Genomic DNA, 13,141 nt, shown 5'->3' with positions numbered 1-13,141 from the left:
CAGCAGCACCTACATGGTGTTATAGGAATCATCTGCCATCTGATGACAGGCGGCAGACAGAAGCTAAGAAGTGAGTGTCACTGACCTGTTCTGGTGTTGCCTCCTACATAACGTAGAGCTCTGAGCGCCCTGAGCACAGAGTTTCTGTCTTTGAAGTCATTCAGACGGAATTCAATCCGAGGCTCGCTGCTGTAATGAACCACGGCTATCTAAGAGAAGATTAATGGAGAAAATACACATCATCAATAACATCATCACCTTAGCCAAATTGGATGTAATGCCACTTTGAGCTGTACAGAAATTCTAAAGTTCATTATGGTCAATGATCTTCGCATACGATACATATTTCTGCATGTTTACAGGCTGGTTCCCTGGCTGCTATGCTTTACTTCGGCAACAACAAGCCATGTGGCATTGTGCCTTGTTAATCCTTTCTGCCAATGTTTGGGTCAGATTGTCCCACTAGGTGAAATAATTGCAGATTGTGTTCTTGGTAATGCTACTGGCCTGCACGGGAGACTCACTGCAGCAGTCTGCCACCTTACAGCAGCTATTAACATTTAAAATCCCTGCAATCCAGTCCAGTGTGTAATTGTCCTACTACATTAAACAAACTTACGGCCAAAGAGACCAGCTGAAACAGGAGAAAACAAAGGAAGTTTTTACAACCTGTGTGGCCTGAGAGCCAATGACAGGGAAGTAAGTGGCCACACGGAATATGAAGTCTTTCATCTTGTTGAAGTTGTTGGCGCCAATGCTGGAGGACTCATCCACGAGGAATACTATGTCTGCTTTGCTCTTACCACACACTGACAAAACACAAAAATACACACTAGACACACACTTTACTACTTAATCTTCACATTGCTGATCAGAAAACTTGAGCGATATACATGCATGAAGCAACATCTCTCTAAAATACCTGGTCTTGGTGGAGCTGTTGTCGCTGCACTGAATGTGGTTAATCGAGGGGTGGTGACTCCTGCCTTGGCTTCAGTGACGCTTGGCTGACCTGGAGGCTTCTTGGTGGTTATGGATTTAGTCTGTGGCTCAACAATGGGGTGCCGGGTGGTCCTAACGACTGTGTGAGCAGTGGTGGTGTTGGTGATGGAGGCAGCTGTGATGTGAGGGCCGACTGTGGCTGGCACAGGCTGGACCGTTACAACCGGAGGATCCTGTCCCACTGAGATGAACAGGGACATAACATAACTGATTAAAAAAGCTAAATCAAACTCTAAAGGTCTCTGGATGGAAGCAGACTTTGCTTCAGATGGGATGCAGCAAAGGAAAATAGGATTGTAAGGGCAGTAAACTGCAGCTGCACTGCTCTCTGAAGCTGGATGTACTTTATTGAGTTGCCTCAGAATTTTGTAAATCCACAAGTTTAACTTTGTGTGTAAAGTCTTTTCTAACTTCTTCGTATCCTTTAGCTGGCCACTGAACTCCCTTGTTAAATGCAGGTATTACTTTATTTTATTGATGTATCTGTTTCAGAGTTTGTAGAATTCAATTCACAATGAGAGGAAAATATCTGACTATGCTAACCTCACTAGCTGACGCTATATTTTACCTTGATGAAGACCACACATTTCTCATAGGGGTTAAAGTTATTGTGCAGCATGTTTTTAAGTTTAAACCTGCAGAAAGCAGTGCAGCAAAGAAGGGCATTTAGCACAAAACAATCAGTGTATTAAGCTAGAATATTGCAATGAATAATCATATTGTAGCATGCCAAAAAGCGGTTCAAACCATTTAAGTGATGTCTTACGTATTCTCTGATACACCGTGCTTATAGGGCCCTCCACCTCTCCATACAAAGGTCTGATAGTGAAAATGTAGGTTCTTCCATACAGCAAATCACTGATCTTATAGGAGGTGAAACCAGGTCCCAGGGTCTCTGTTTTAGTCTCCAACACTGAAAAACCGCACAAAGAGGAACATGAAAATGAAACATGAAAATGAACATGGAAATTAGAAAATTAATATTTCCCTTTTCGACAAAAGAATGCTTGTGCTGAGACTCAATACTCAGTGCAATAACATGTCATGCTACATATCCACTTCAAACCCTGAAGGACCCTGAAAAAAACATTACTATTACAGTCATATTGTGTGTAGAATTTACTCGAATAAATACTGATTTCTCACACCAACACCATTTAGCAGTTAACATGCTGCCAAATTAAGGGTGACTCTCTGCAGTGGTTCACCACTGACCTGAGATGTGCCTCCAGGAGAGACGATATCCAGAGATGCCGGCCACACGTGTCCAGTTCAGAACAGTGCTGCTGTCTGTCGTGTTCAAAGCAGCAAAGCCATTCACCTTTGGAAGATCCACTGGAGGAGAAAAAACACCAAAATTCAAGATTAACAGTGTTTCTGAATATGCTGCAACATGTCAACCCAAGGCTTAAACAGTGTTTATAGACCAACATGGGCGTTAGGAAAACACAGTTCCAGCTTTCGCTCTCATGATATTAATACTGATCTCAAGTCAGGATATATACTACTGCTCTCCTCTTTCCAAATGTAAAAACTGTATACTGCACGACATGGAACATTATTTTTATGTAAGGGCAGGGATTGCTGTGATACTAAGAAACTCTGCAGCTCGCTGTGACCCAACAAACAAATGAGGGAAGCACTGAATTTGACCCGTTGCATCTGATCCGCCTAATAAGGTCAGCATCACCCCTGACAGCAATCGTTATTTTCTCCACAGACATGGGGAAGATAATGAAGTCTGATGGAGAAAAGACATCAGTGAAGACATCACTGGAGAATCCTGTGGATGGAAATACTAGTTTACAAGATTGTGAACTTTCATATATTATGACTTAAAATACTATGGAGACATTGATGGTATTAATGTGTCTTCTGATAACTGTATAAAATATCTCCCTGGAACCTCTGATTTAGACACATCTCATACTGTTGCTCACTGTTTTGGGCAGGCAGGACTCACAGGTGCGTGCAGTGACCAGGACTGGGCTTCCCTCCCTATTGCCCACCATGGAGGACACCTGGATCTTATAAGCTGAGCTCTCCCGCAGGTTGAGGATGGTGAAGGTGGTGGAGGCTGCAGACACCACATGGGACTTCTCAACGCCCCCTAGAGTGAGGAGTAATAAAATAACAGCATATTGAGATAATGAGAGTACACATTTACAGTTTAAACTGATGCACTGAGCCACAAGAGTTTTGTGTGCCTCTGCGTGTGTGTGTTCCTTACCCAGGAAGGGGATCCAGGAGATTTTGTACCCAGATGCCCCTGGTGCTTTTCTCCAGGATAGAGTGAAGGAGTTAACTCCAATGTCCAGAACCTTCACCTCCCTCACTGCCTGGATTGGTCCTGAATCTGAGACAGCAGCTGAAAAATAACGGCACACAACCACGTCAGGTGATGTAATTTCTATGACAAAAATCCCATTTAGTCCAAAATCTGCGCCGAATGACCTGCTGTGGCTTCATTCACACACCCTATCATTTGCCAGTGTAATAAACTTGGCACTTGGAGCCTGGCGTGACACACTAACTTTGACAGTGACGGTGATAAAATGATAGCAGCTCTGCAGACTTGGACTCAGTGACACATACTACAAGTGACAACGACAGGAACTGTGGTTAAAACAGGAAGGCCAAAGTACAAGACGTGTCAATCAAGCAGGGCGCCGTGGAACGGGATGAAGAACCTCACTGTCCCAACCCATTTAATTACAATGTGGGGCCCAGCTGCACAGAGCTATTTAGATCTAAAGATGAATCATGATCAGTTAAAATAAACTGTGAGACCTCACTTCCGTTCCGTACCTGTGAGCTGAGTTAAAGAGATTTCTGGTCCCTCAGAGTTGCCGTACACTGCACAGATGGTGATGGTGTAGGAAGACTGTGGGTTCAGGTCTTCAATATGATAGAAGAGAACACTGCGATCCAGGTAACGAGACTGAGGACTGTTATCACCTGCAAACATGCAGACACACAATATTACACACAGTGGAGGAAGTTTGGGTCACGCCTGCAGTTCCTACTCACTTTTTGTATGTAAAGAATATAAAGGATTTGAAGGGGCTGGCAAGTTTCCTGACAAATAGACCAATAGGAAGTTGGCTTGACTGATGATTGAAAACATATAAATTGTCCCCGTACTGAGCTGGAGCATTGAAAATTTTGCATAAGTTTATCACCTGTGTTCCAGGAGAGTTTGTACTCTGTAGCTCCAACAATGGGACTCCACTCCACGTCTATGGAGGTACTGGTGTAGGATATCACCTTGAAGTTGGACACGTAGCCCAACGGAGCTGCAAAAGAGGAAGATGGAACATGAATGAGCTTTATTTGCTCTGTAACTTCACCAGTGTAGCCTTATACTTTGACTGGACTCTACACAGGAAGAACAAGAAAACAAATACTCAGTGGTAGTTTATGTGGATGGGAGACATATTGAATAGTGGTACTCACAGGTTCTGAAGGTGGCAGAGATACCAGGCCCCACCACAGATCCGAACAGCACATACAGAGTCAGGACATACTCTGTATCATGGGCGACATTCTTCAGATGGTACTCTGTGGTGCTGCCGTTCAGAGCCAACTGCCTGGGACGATCTCGACCAAGAAACTCTGAAAATAGCATTAACATTGACAGTACAGTCCCATCACTCTTTCTTTCCTCACTATCCTGGCATTCCTCTGAACTCTGGCTCAGCACCAGAGCCCCCTGCCCTGGAAAACAACATCCTCCTCCTTTTCACTCGACATTTGTATTTCATCAAAGTGAGTCCTCATTCCACCTGTCACATCCTCCTGGCAGACCGGCAGTGTGGATGTGTCCATTGTAAAAGCAGTGGCATTTCAAAAGCTCTCATCAGAGTGAGCCTGTCACTGGTAGAGAGGGAGCAAGCCAACAGCAGCAGAAAGCCTGGGCGTGCATGCATACATACATTTTAAAGCACATGACCTTTACTTGACACTTGCTGTGGAAGGACATCACAGGGCTGTATGGCATTTCTTAAGACTGTATAGATATTTTATAAATATGTGCACTAGAAGTAACTAGATCTTATCACTGTATGGATTTACTTTTATGATGTAAACAAAACAGGAAGGGTAAATCACCTGGGGTTGGTCCCCAGGCCAGTCTGTATCCTGTGGCTCCTGGGACGCTGTTCCACGAGATGACGGCAGCACTGGTGCTCACAGCAGACACCTTCAAAGTCTGTACTGCACTGCTTTCCACTGACACACAGAGAAAGACAGTTTTTGTCCATTAAATCTGGTCTTTCCTACATCTATAATACTGTGAGTCTGTATTTTTGTGCTGTATCGTAGTTACATGTCTTGACTTTGGTGGTGGTGATGGGCCCCTCAGTGTCTCCAAAGATGGGGTTGATGGTGATGGTGTACTCAGAGCCTGGGTGGAGGCCCTGGATCATGTAGAAGCTGAAGTTGTCCCCAAGGTTTATGTTCTCTATGTGGCCATCTGAAACACACACGCAGAGGTGCTGAATAGTTGAATGCCATAAAATAGCTGTTGTTGATGTTGTTGATGGCACCATCTATAACTCTAACTAACACTTTTTGGATTTATTTCACAAACCAAGATTACCTCTCCCTTACCTGGGGATTCCCACGTCAGACGGTATCCTGTGGCACCCTTGACTGAGGACCACCTCGCCTGGACAGTGTCTGTGGTGGCGTTTTGGACCAGGAACTGCTGAACTTGTATGAGCTTTACTGTGGAACACACACATATACACAAGTTCACACATGAATTTAACATTCATTTGAACTTATTTAGTGATCCATAAAATCATAGTAATGGCAGAATAATGAAATGAAATCAAGATAAATCAGAGTCCAATACTGGTATTTTTTTCTAGAACGACATCACCCTGCTGTGGATATATTATGGTACTGCACCATGGCTTTTGCTGCCTGGCGTTATATCTTGATTCAGTCAACAATTGCATGACTTTGTCCTGCAATTGTTGATTGGGTACAGCTATCCAGGCTCTTTTTTATAGTTGTCTGGAGTAACGAACGTGTAAGAGTGTTATATATGGAAAATTAATGAACTTGAGTGTGGAAAAAGTTGAGGTTGATCTTTGACTTTTCTGTTTATGTAAATTAAAGCTGCAGGAGGCGAATCATGTGCAAACCCTTCCACTTCTTTCACTCCGCTAAGACCCTCCCACCAAATCCACAAGTTTGAATGGCAGCAGAGGGAATTGGTTGCTCTGCAAAACCTCATGCAGGGTCAGCTCTCCACAGCATGAGCCTCGCCAAGACCCCGGTCCCTCTCGCAGTGATTCATCTCCTCAATGATGGCCCTTCAGCACTTCATGACCCCCAGGGCAGAGCGCCCGAGGCTTCAGACGCAGCTGTGACACCATCTAACAGCGGGATAAGAAGCTAGTCCACCCCGCACACCTTTATCCTCCCACAAAAGTTATTCCGCACTGTTTGTCATCATGCCTCTTTGCCATCTTCAATATGAGCGCTATGGCATCAAACATAATGAGCCTGAAGCTCTGTGTGGAGCCGGAATGCATTTACATGTGTTTTTATCACCATTAAATCAGGTTTTCACCATCTGAAGGGACGCACGTGCGCATCTGCATTTATAGAAAAGCCAGTAGGAATCTGAAACGACCTGTTATTGGCCTGTCAGGGTCAAGATTTTCTAAAGCCTGCAAACAGAATCAAAAGGTGGTGCAGAAGTCTAGTTTTCTCTCAAATTACTTGAATTACAATATGCTGTAAAGTTATTATGGGATTGTTTCCCAGTGACACAAAAAACAAACCTGCCTACCCCAGCTTTAACAGAATTATGGTGCTTTGATCAAAGCCAATAAACTTACATGTCTTGCCCACTATTGAAACTGGTTCACTTGGACCTTGGGGGTAAACAGCATAAATACTGATAATGTATTTCTTATCCTCCTCCAGGCTGTCAATCACATGAGAAGAGGTGTCTCCAGGAAGCAGCTGCTCATAGGTAAATCCTGGTCGGTTGGCTGCAGAACAGAAATCCAGGAGAATCAATACCCGAGAAATATAAATCCTAAACAACTTGTTCCTGTGACACTGGATGCATTAATCTAAATCGAATAACAATTGCACAGCATACATCTTGGGATGAAGATCTTAAATCCATTGAGCTTCCCTAACGGAGGCGTCCAGCCCAGTCGCAGAGAGAACAGACCCTCCTCAATAACACGGAAGTTCGACACTTGAGGCAAAGGGGCTAAAAGACAGAAACGTGTTGTTCAGGGAAGCGAGGTACAGTGAAATCCACAACAGATGCACAGAAGTATTTATGTATTTCTACAAGGAGCATTCAGTGATGTGTGACACCCACTTGTCTGGACGGTGATTGTTGCAGAATCTCCTATGAAGTTGGGGTAGATGGCATAGACGGTGAGGGAATAGTCTGTTTTAGGACTCAGCTCCGTCAACACTGTTGTGCTCACATCTGCCTTCAGATCAATCTGTCGCATATACAGAACACAGGAGAACGAGAGCAAGATAAGTGTGTGAGCAAGAGAGACTGAGGCGAAGCGAAAGACGATTGATCAAGAAAGTGTTGAAGTCACAGCGGAAGAGGGAAATACACAGATACACTTCTGAAATGTGTAAATATCTTGTCTTACATAAAAATATATTTTTATCTTCACTTCTCAGTGAGTGTCTACCTCAATAAAAACCACCAGCACCCTGATGCTTTGTTTACACTTCTGTTCAATACCCTCTCATTCAGATTAGGTGGCATGTTGTGCCTACTGACATAATGCAGAAACTAAAACATCCCTCTCATTGTACTGTAAGTTAATTCTCTGTCAAGGGTACAATTGAGAAATGGGGATGGACGCCAATACCATTTAATGCAGTATTATGGTGAGCTTTGGAGATTGATCGGTTTACTATGTGGAAATCACATCTAAGGTACTACTAAGCTGCTGCTAACAGGCACAACAATATGTCCTCCAATATGATAATACAGTCTATGCTCTGTTACGCTCCAGCTCAATAGCAACAGTCATATAATCATGCACAAGTGTAACCCCTCACCTGTCTCTGCTGTACGGGGAGGAGGTGTCCCTTGGAGCTGAGAGGGGTGACCAGGAGACGATATCCTGTGACATCACTTGTGGCCTGGCTCCATGTCAACCTGAGGGAACTGTGGGCCAACTCGCTAATCTGCAGGTCTCTGGGACCCACCACACGCTCCTCAACTAGAGTCGGTACAGAAAGAGGGATGAGATGAAAAAATAAATGAGAAAAAGAGGAGAGGAATATAGAGCATGCAAGTTGCAAGATAAATCAATCTTAGTGCAAGAGCCGCAGGGCAGAGTGAAATAAGAGAAAACTATGATGCATTTTTATTATACTTTTCAAGCTCTAGTTTGAAATTTACTACATCAGTATAAAAATGCAACAGCTGTCAGTACCAGGGCAGTTTTCTTTTAAGGAAATCTAAGTTTGTAACAAAGAACTTTTTTTCATGCAGGGTGTGTATTGACTCACCAGGCTGGGATGTTTTCACAGGACGCGGTGGCTCAGAGGCAGTGAAACACACTCTGCGGGACAGCTTAGGGAGGACGGTTTCAAGGAGAGAGTAGTCGGGACCCAGCAATAGGTGCTCCTCACGTGGCTCTGACACAATCCTCATCAGCTCTGACTCATCAGCTCCCCTGACAGCTGGTCTCAGGATGGACAAAAAGGCAATGGGAGAATGAGTCCACTTATATTTACCAATGCAGATACTTCAAATGCAACAACATTTCAAAAGCAACATAATGTGGAATTACCTGCTGTACATACATGGCGGGACTTTTGATATTTATGGGATTTTGTGGGAATAACAATTATGCATTGTCGTTCCTCTCTTCTTTGCATTTTCGCCACATACTTTCTTACACCACTAGGGGGAGCTGTGGCATTATAAGTAATTTATTTTAAGTACAAGAAGCGGTACATACCCATACATATGCATATTGCAGATACACTCAGGCGTAATCAAACACTTTCTGGCACCTATCTCAAATTATAGAATTATGTGTGTTTGTCAGGCTGCAGTTTGTGGAAGTGGGTCCTGCCACACACCTGATAAAGCCTTAATGTGGGTTTGAAAGCTCTATTATTAATGTAATAAGGAAGACATTTTGACAGGAGCAGACACATGTTGCAGGTTTTTTTGGGAGAGTAATTTACAGCTACCTGAACCTGGAGATAAGATAAATGTCCATTTGTTTTCTTACTAGCTTCATATGTACAGAACATGTATTTTGATGCATATGTCTGCACGTAACATGTGTTATCCATGCTACACAGGCTCTACAGGCATATTGGTTTTGCACTAATACACAAGATGCATGTGGCGTTTCTCTGTGAGAGTGATAAATGAGAGGAGTAGGCCTCAGTGTCAGAGGTGCAGATGGGGGACAGTGAATCGCCTAATGAAAAATGGCTGCGATTAGCACACCATCGGCTAATGAGCAGTAATTATTGCACCGCTCCCAGCTGAGAGGAGTAAGTTGTGGGCTTGTGTGCTTATGCATGTGTGTAGGAGAAAAGGGTAAGATATGTGTAAGTAAACTTGTGGGTAAACAGCAGTGTGTATTCATGAGCAGGGGAAAGGTTGGAGGATAAAGTGGATTTGCTGATGCAACACACAGTATCAGAAAATGCACTATACACTATAGGAGCTGAATTAATCACTCACTTATTCTTGCACGCATATCTGGTAGATTTTGCTATGTTTGTGCATATATATATATACAGTGCATACACCTGCATGAGTGCATCCAGACACTCCAAAACAAGAATCTCAACCACGCTTTACAAATATCCACACTGAAGCCAATGAATTCAAATGTACAGGACATGAATTTCTAACTGCAAACACTGCAGATAAGCCGGCAGAGCGCGGATAAAATCAGAGGGGCCGCTGCAGTGGGGATGTTGAAGGAATTCACAATACTAAGTTCCACGCTCACCTACTGCAAAGAGAGAAATCCCATTGTCAGCTACCACCTTGGCTGCGGCGTCGACCTGGTCGTCTGAACGCCCGTTTGTGATCAATACTGCAATCTGAACAGCAGTGAGACAGAAAAAAAATCAAATGAACATAATAACAACTTATTTACACACTGCCACATACATCCACATGCATTAAGGTCAATAACTAATGACTGGTACAATTAGACAATGAAAGATGATGTGAATTAGTAATCTCCTTAATATAACTGGCACTCTGAAATGATTTCTTTAAACATAATAATAAAAAAATAAATAATCTGCAGAAAAATTTATACTGGTATGGTTTGTTTTTGTAGCTCAATATCTACCTTTGATTTTGTGAAGATGTGTTGGGTTTTACCAAATCTATGCTTTGCATCAATGGAAGTTTATCCACGCTCTTAATATCATTTTCTTTGGGTAAAGAGAACATCCTTGCAAACAGTGTTATTCTCAAAAAGCCCCCATGGACTTTTGACACGGTTTAACTCGTAATTAAATATGTGATTAAATAAATCAAACAAAGTCGAATTCAAGGATGCCGGCTTGCAACTAAGACTGCTAATTTGCCTATTAAGGAAAATTTACTCAGTTCATTCAAAGTTCATCCCTCAGTCAATGAAGATGGGGGCTGGAAGCATCAATATTAGAATGTAGCTGCTTTTCTGCATGTGCTCCAGCTGTACAATTCAATATATCAGCCTAATCCTCAATTCTCTGCCTTCCCACGTCAAGTGTGCTGCTGCAAGATGATTCACACGCACACTCAGAGATAGAGAGATGATTGGAATGCTAACCAGCTGTGTTATACTGAGACTACTCTGCTGTGTTAGACTGTCGGAGAAATGTAGTTGCCAGAAATGGGGAGCTGTTGGAAGGACATTTGGGTATCTGACAAGGCACTTATGAGACAAGTTTCATAAGTTGCTGACTGTTGCATTTACATTAGGGTCAAAAGTTAAGACCAGAACCAATTTGATACATATTTAGTCAAGATCCTGTGACAAAGCAGGCCAATATATCTCAATGGGACTCGATGACCATCAACTGGACTTTTTCCAGTGTGTCTGGCACTGCTGGCACTGCTGGCACCAGTCCTCTCTTGTCGACAGCCATTCAGCTGATTGCACACAGTGAATCGACGGGTGAGGCGAAATTTATTGTCTCCACCTTTTCTTTTTGCTCTTCCACAAGCAAAAGACAAAATCAAAGTAAAGCAAAATATTTTGCCAGACGTAACTTTCTATCAGGCATACTCTCAGTTTGTATTCCAAGCATAGAGCAAGACAGTTTAATCAGATTCACAGTGGAGAGAAAATGGGAGACCATTTTGTTTTGTTTGTTTTTGTCCACAATGTTCTTTGGAGTACAAATACAGACTCCTGACTAGTCATTTCCTTTCACACAGGGCCAGAACATACAATATATGCATGTCGGTAAGCTGGAAGCAATAGTCTTTGCAGTGTGGCTGTAATCTTAATTCAGTTGTTTCTCTGTTGCTTGTGTGTCCACACTTTGTCATACATTTAACAAGATTTAAGCCCTACAGTTCTTAATTAGCATGAACCGTTATTTTAAAGTGATGTGACCTCTTTTACCTTTGCTCTTGCATGGTATTACCTACAGGAAGTGCAGTCAGTTTGGGGGACTGTTTCAAGGGAACTTTTTCTAGGCTTGTCTCCAATGTGTTGGTGGTCACATCTTCGCGGCCGAAGCATTACCTTTGGGGCATGGTCTCGACTGATGACAGGGCTGAACACAGGGTCAACCAAAAACTGGAGGGCATCACCAATCCTCCTGGATCCACCCTCATAAGGAAGGTCTCTGATGGCTCTGAGGACCTCCTCCAGTGAGCTATAGTCCGTCAAAGCAATCTGCATCCTGCAAGGGAATGATTATGGGAAAACTGGATCATGTAGAAATAATGGAACAGATAGTGCAAACGGTCATATTTGGTTCTAAGCCTCAATTTTGGGACAGCCAAACAGCCTTGGTCAGAGGACCTCAGGTCTTTTGGCTCTTCATGTTGTCTGTTTTCTCTGATTTGAGTTTCTGGGACTTTCAACTGGAAAATGCTGTATATAATACTTAACAAAGAGGCAACAAATGTGGTTATTAACTATTGAATCTAAGTTTTTCTGGTGATATTTGGCATCTGTGGTTAAGTCAAATGAGTCTGGCTCGATGGCACTTGGTTGAATAGGTCTGTGCTGTGTCTTTGTATTTGAATTTTACCTCGGGACATCCCCAAAGACAGTGACTCCAAAGCGCACCCCCTCAGTTCCCACCACACTGCCCTTGAAGGAGGAGATCATAGCTGAGATGAAGTCCTTGACACTGGAGAAGCTGGTCTGGCCCACACTCAATGACTCATCCACCAGGAACACTATGTCTGCCTGCACCACCGTCCTGCATGCTGAGGGGAGAAGAGTGGATGAATTAGTCTGTGCACAAATACCAAGGAGGGAGGAGCAGGGGGTGCATGCAAAAAAAAAATCCAATGAAAGTCTTTCTTAAAGTTAAAGGGTAACCTCAGATTGTATTCCTACACTGACCACCAGATAGCAGTCTTGCTCTATGATGTTGTGAGTTTTCCTCTCACTTACCTCTGTCATGCAGCCAGAGCACCACACAAATCCCCATGAATTTTTAATAAGACACAAGTGAGCCAAAGAGACTATCAATATTCTGAGCACTCCAGCAATAAAACTTTAGTACAGCAATGAGGAACGCTTAGAATAATAAGGTAAACACACCCAAAATCAGGGTCAGTCGCCTCACTCAAGCAAACAATCGCATTTAACATATGGATCTGCTGCGTTTGGCAGGATTCAGGCATTTTTAATGTGGAGTTAAAAAGCCAGACGCGCTGATGCATTGACTGCATGCACACACACATACATACATTAGCTCTTGCAACTCTGTCTCAGATGCACACGACTGCACATGTTCCCACAGAGATATACTGTACTGTACAGGCAAAACGCACACACACGCTCCACACAGAAATCTGCTGCGTGTGCAAACGCCCTCTGAGTCAATATATTCTGGCATTACATATGCAATAAAACAGTGACGACAGCATTGATTAGGCTAGTGAATAAGAGATAGGCACCACTGATTG

At 43.2% G+C, this 13,141-nt stretch overlaps 1 protein-coding gene across 1 annotated transcript in view; it reads right to left on the bottom strand.

Moving 5' to 3' along the window:
• col7a1l (collagen type VII alpha 1-like) overlaps positions 1-12,660 on the bottom strand; it is a 46,454-nt gene extending 33,794 nt beyond the window's left edge. Inside the window, exons 1-22 of the mRNA XM_076722851.1 lie at positions 12,624-12,660; positions 12,253-12,433; positions 11,739-11,898; positions 9,996-10,089; positions 8,524-8,697; positions 8,068-8,231; positions 7,358-7,487; positions 7,127-7,243; positions 6,858-7,013; positions 5,614-5,730; positions 5,330-5,476; positions 5,113-5,232; positions 4,459-4,617; positions 4,185-4,298; positions 3,811-3,960; positions 3,233-3,370; positions 2,966-3,112; positions 2,218-2,337; positions 1,769-1,915; positions 923-1,183; positions 670-809; positions 86-209 (exon numbers count right to left, since the gene is read on the bottom strand). Coding sequence (XP_076578966.1) covers positions 86-209; positions 670-809; positions 923-1,183; positions 1,769-1,915; positions 2,218-2,337; positions 2,966-3,112; positions 3,233-3,370; positions 3,811-3,960; positions 4,185-4,298; positions 4,459-4,617; positions 5,113-5,232; positions 5,330-5,476; positions 5,614-5,730; positions 6,858-7,013; positions 7,127-7,243; positions 7,358-7,487; positions 8,068-8,231; positions 8,524-8,697; positions 9,996-10,089; positions 11,739-11,898; positions 12,253-12,433; positions 12,624-12,660 — 3,097 coding nt within the window. The remainder of the gene's footprint in view (positions 1-85; positions 210-669; positions 810-922; positions 1,184-1,768; positions 1,916-2,217; positions 2,338-2,965; positions 3,113-3,232; positions 3,371-3,810; positions 3,961-4,184; positions 4,299-4,458; positions 4,618-5,112; positions 5,233-5,329; positions 5,477-5,613; positions 5,731-6,857; positions 7,014-7,126; positions 7,244-7,357; positions 7,488-8,067; positions 8,232-8,523; positions 8,698-9,995; positions 10,090-11,738; positions 11,899-12,252; positions 12,434-12,623) is intronic.
• Between the last annotated feature and the right edge of the window lie 481 nt (positions 12,661-13,141).

This window comes from Chaetodon auriga, chromosome 22 (genome assembly GCF_051107435.1).
Source record: "Chaetodon auriga isolate fChaAug3 chromosome 22, fChaAug3.hap1, whole genome shotgun sequence".
In the NCBI taxonomy this organism is placed as follows: Eukaryota; Metazoa; Chordata; class Actinopteri; order Chaetodontiformes; family Chaetodontidae; genus Chaetodon; species Chaetodon auriga.
This window is presented reverse-complemented; position numbering and strand designations above follow the sequence as displayed.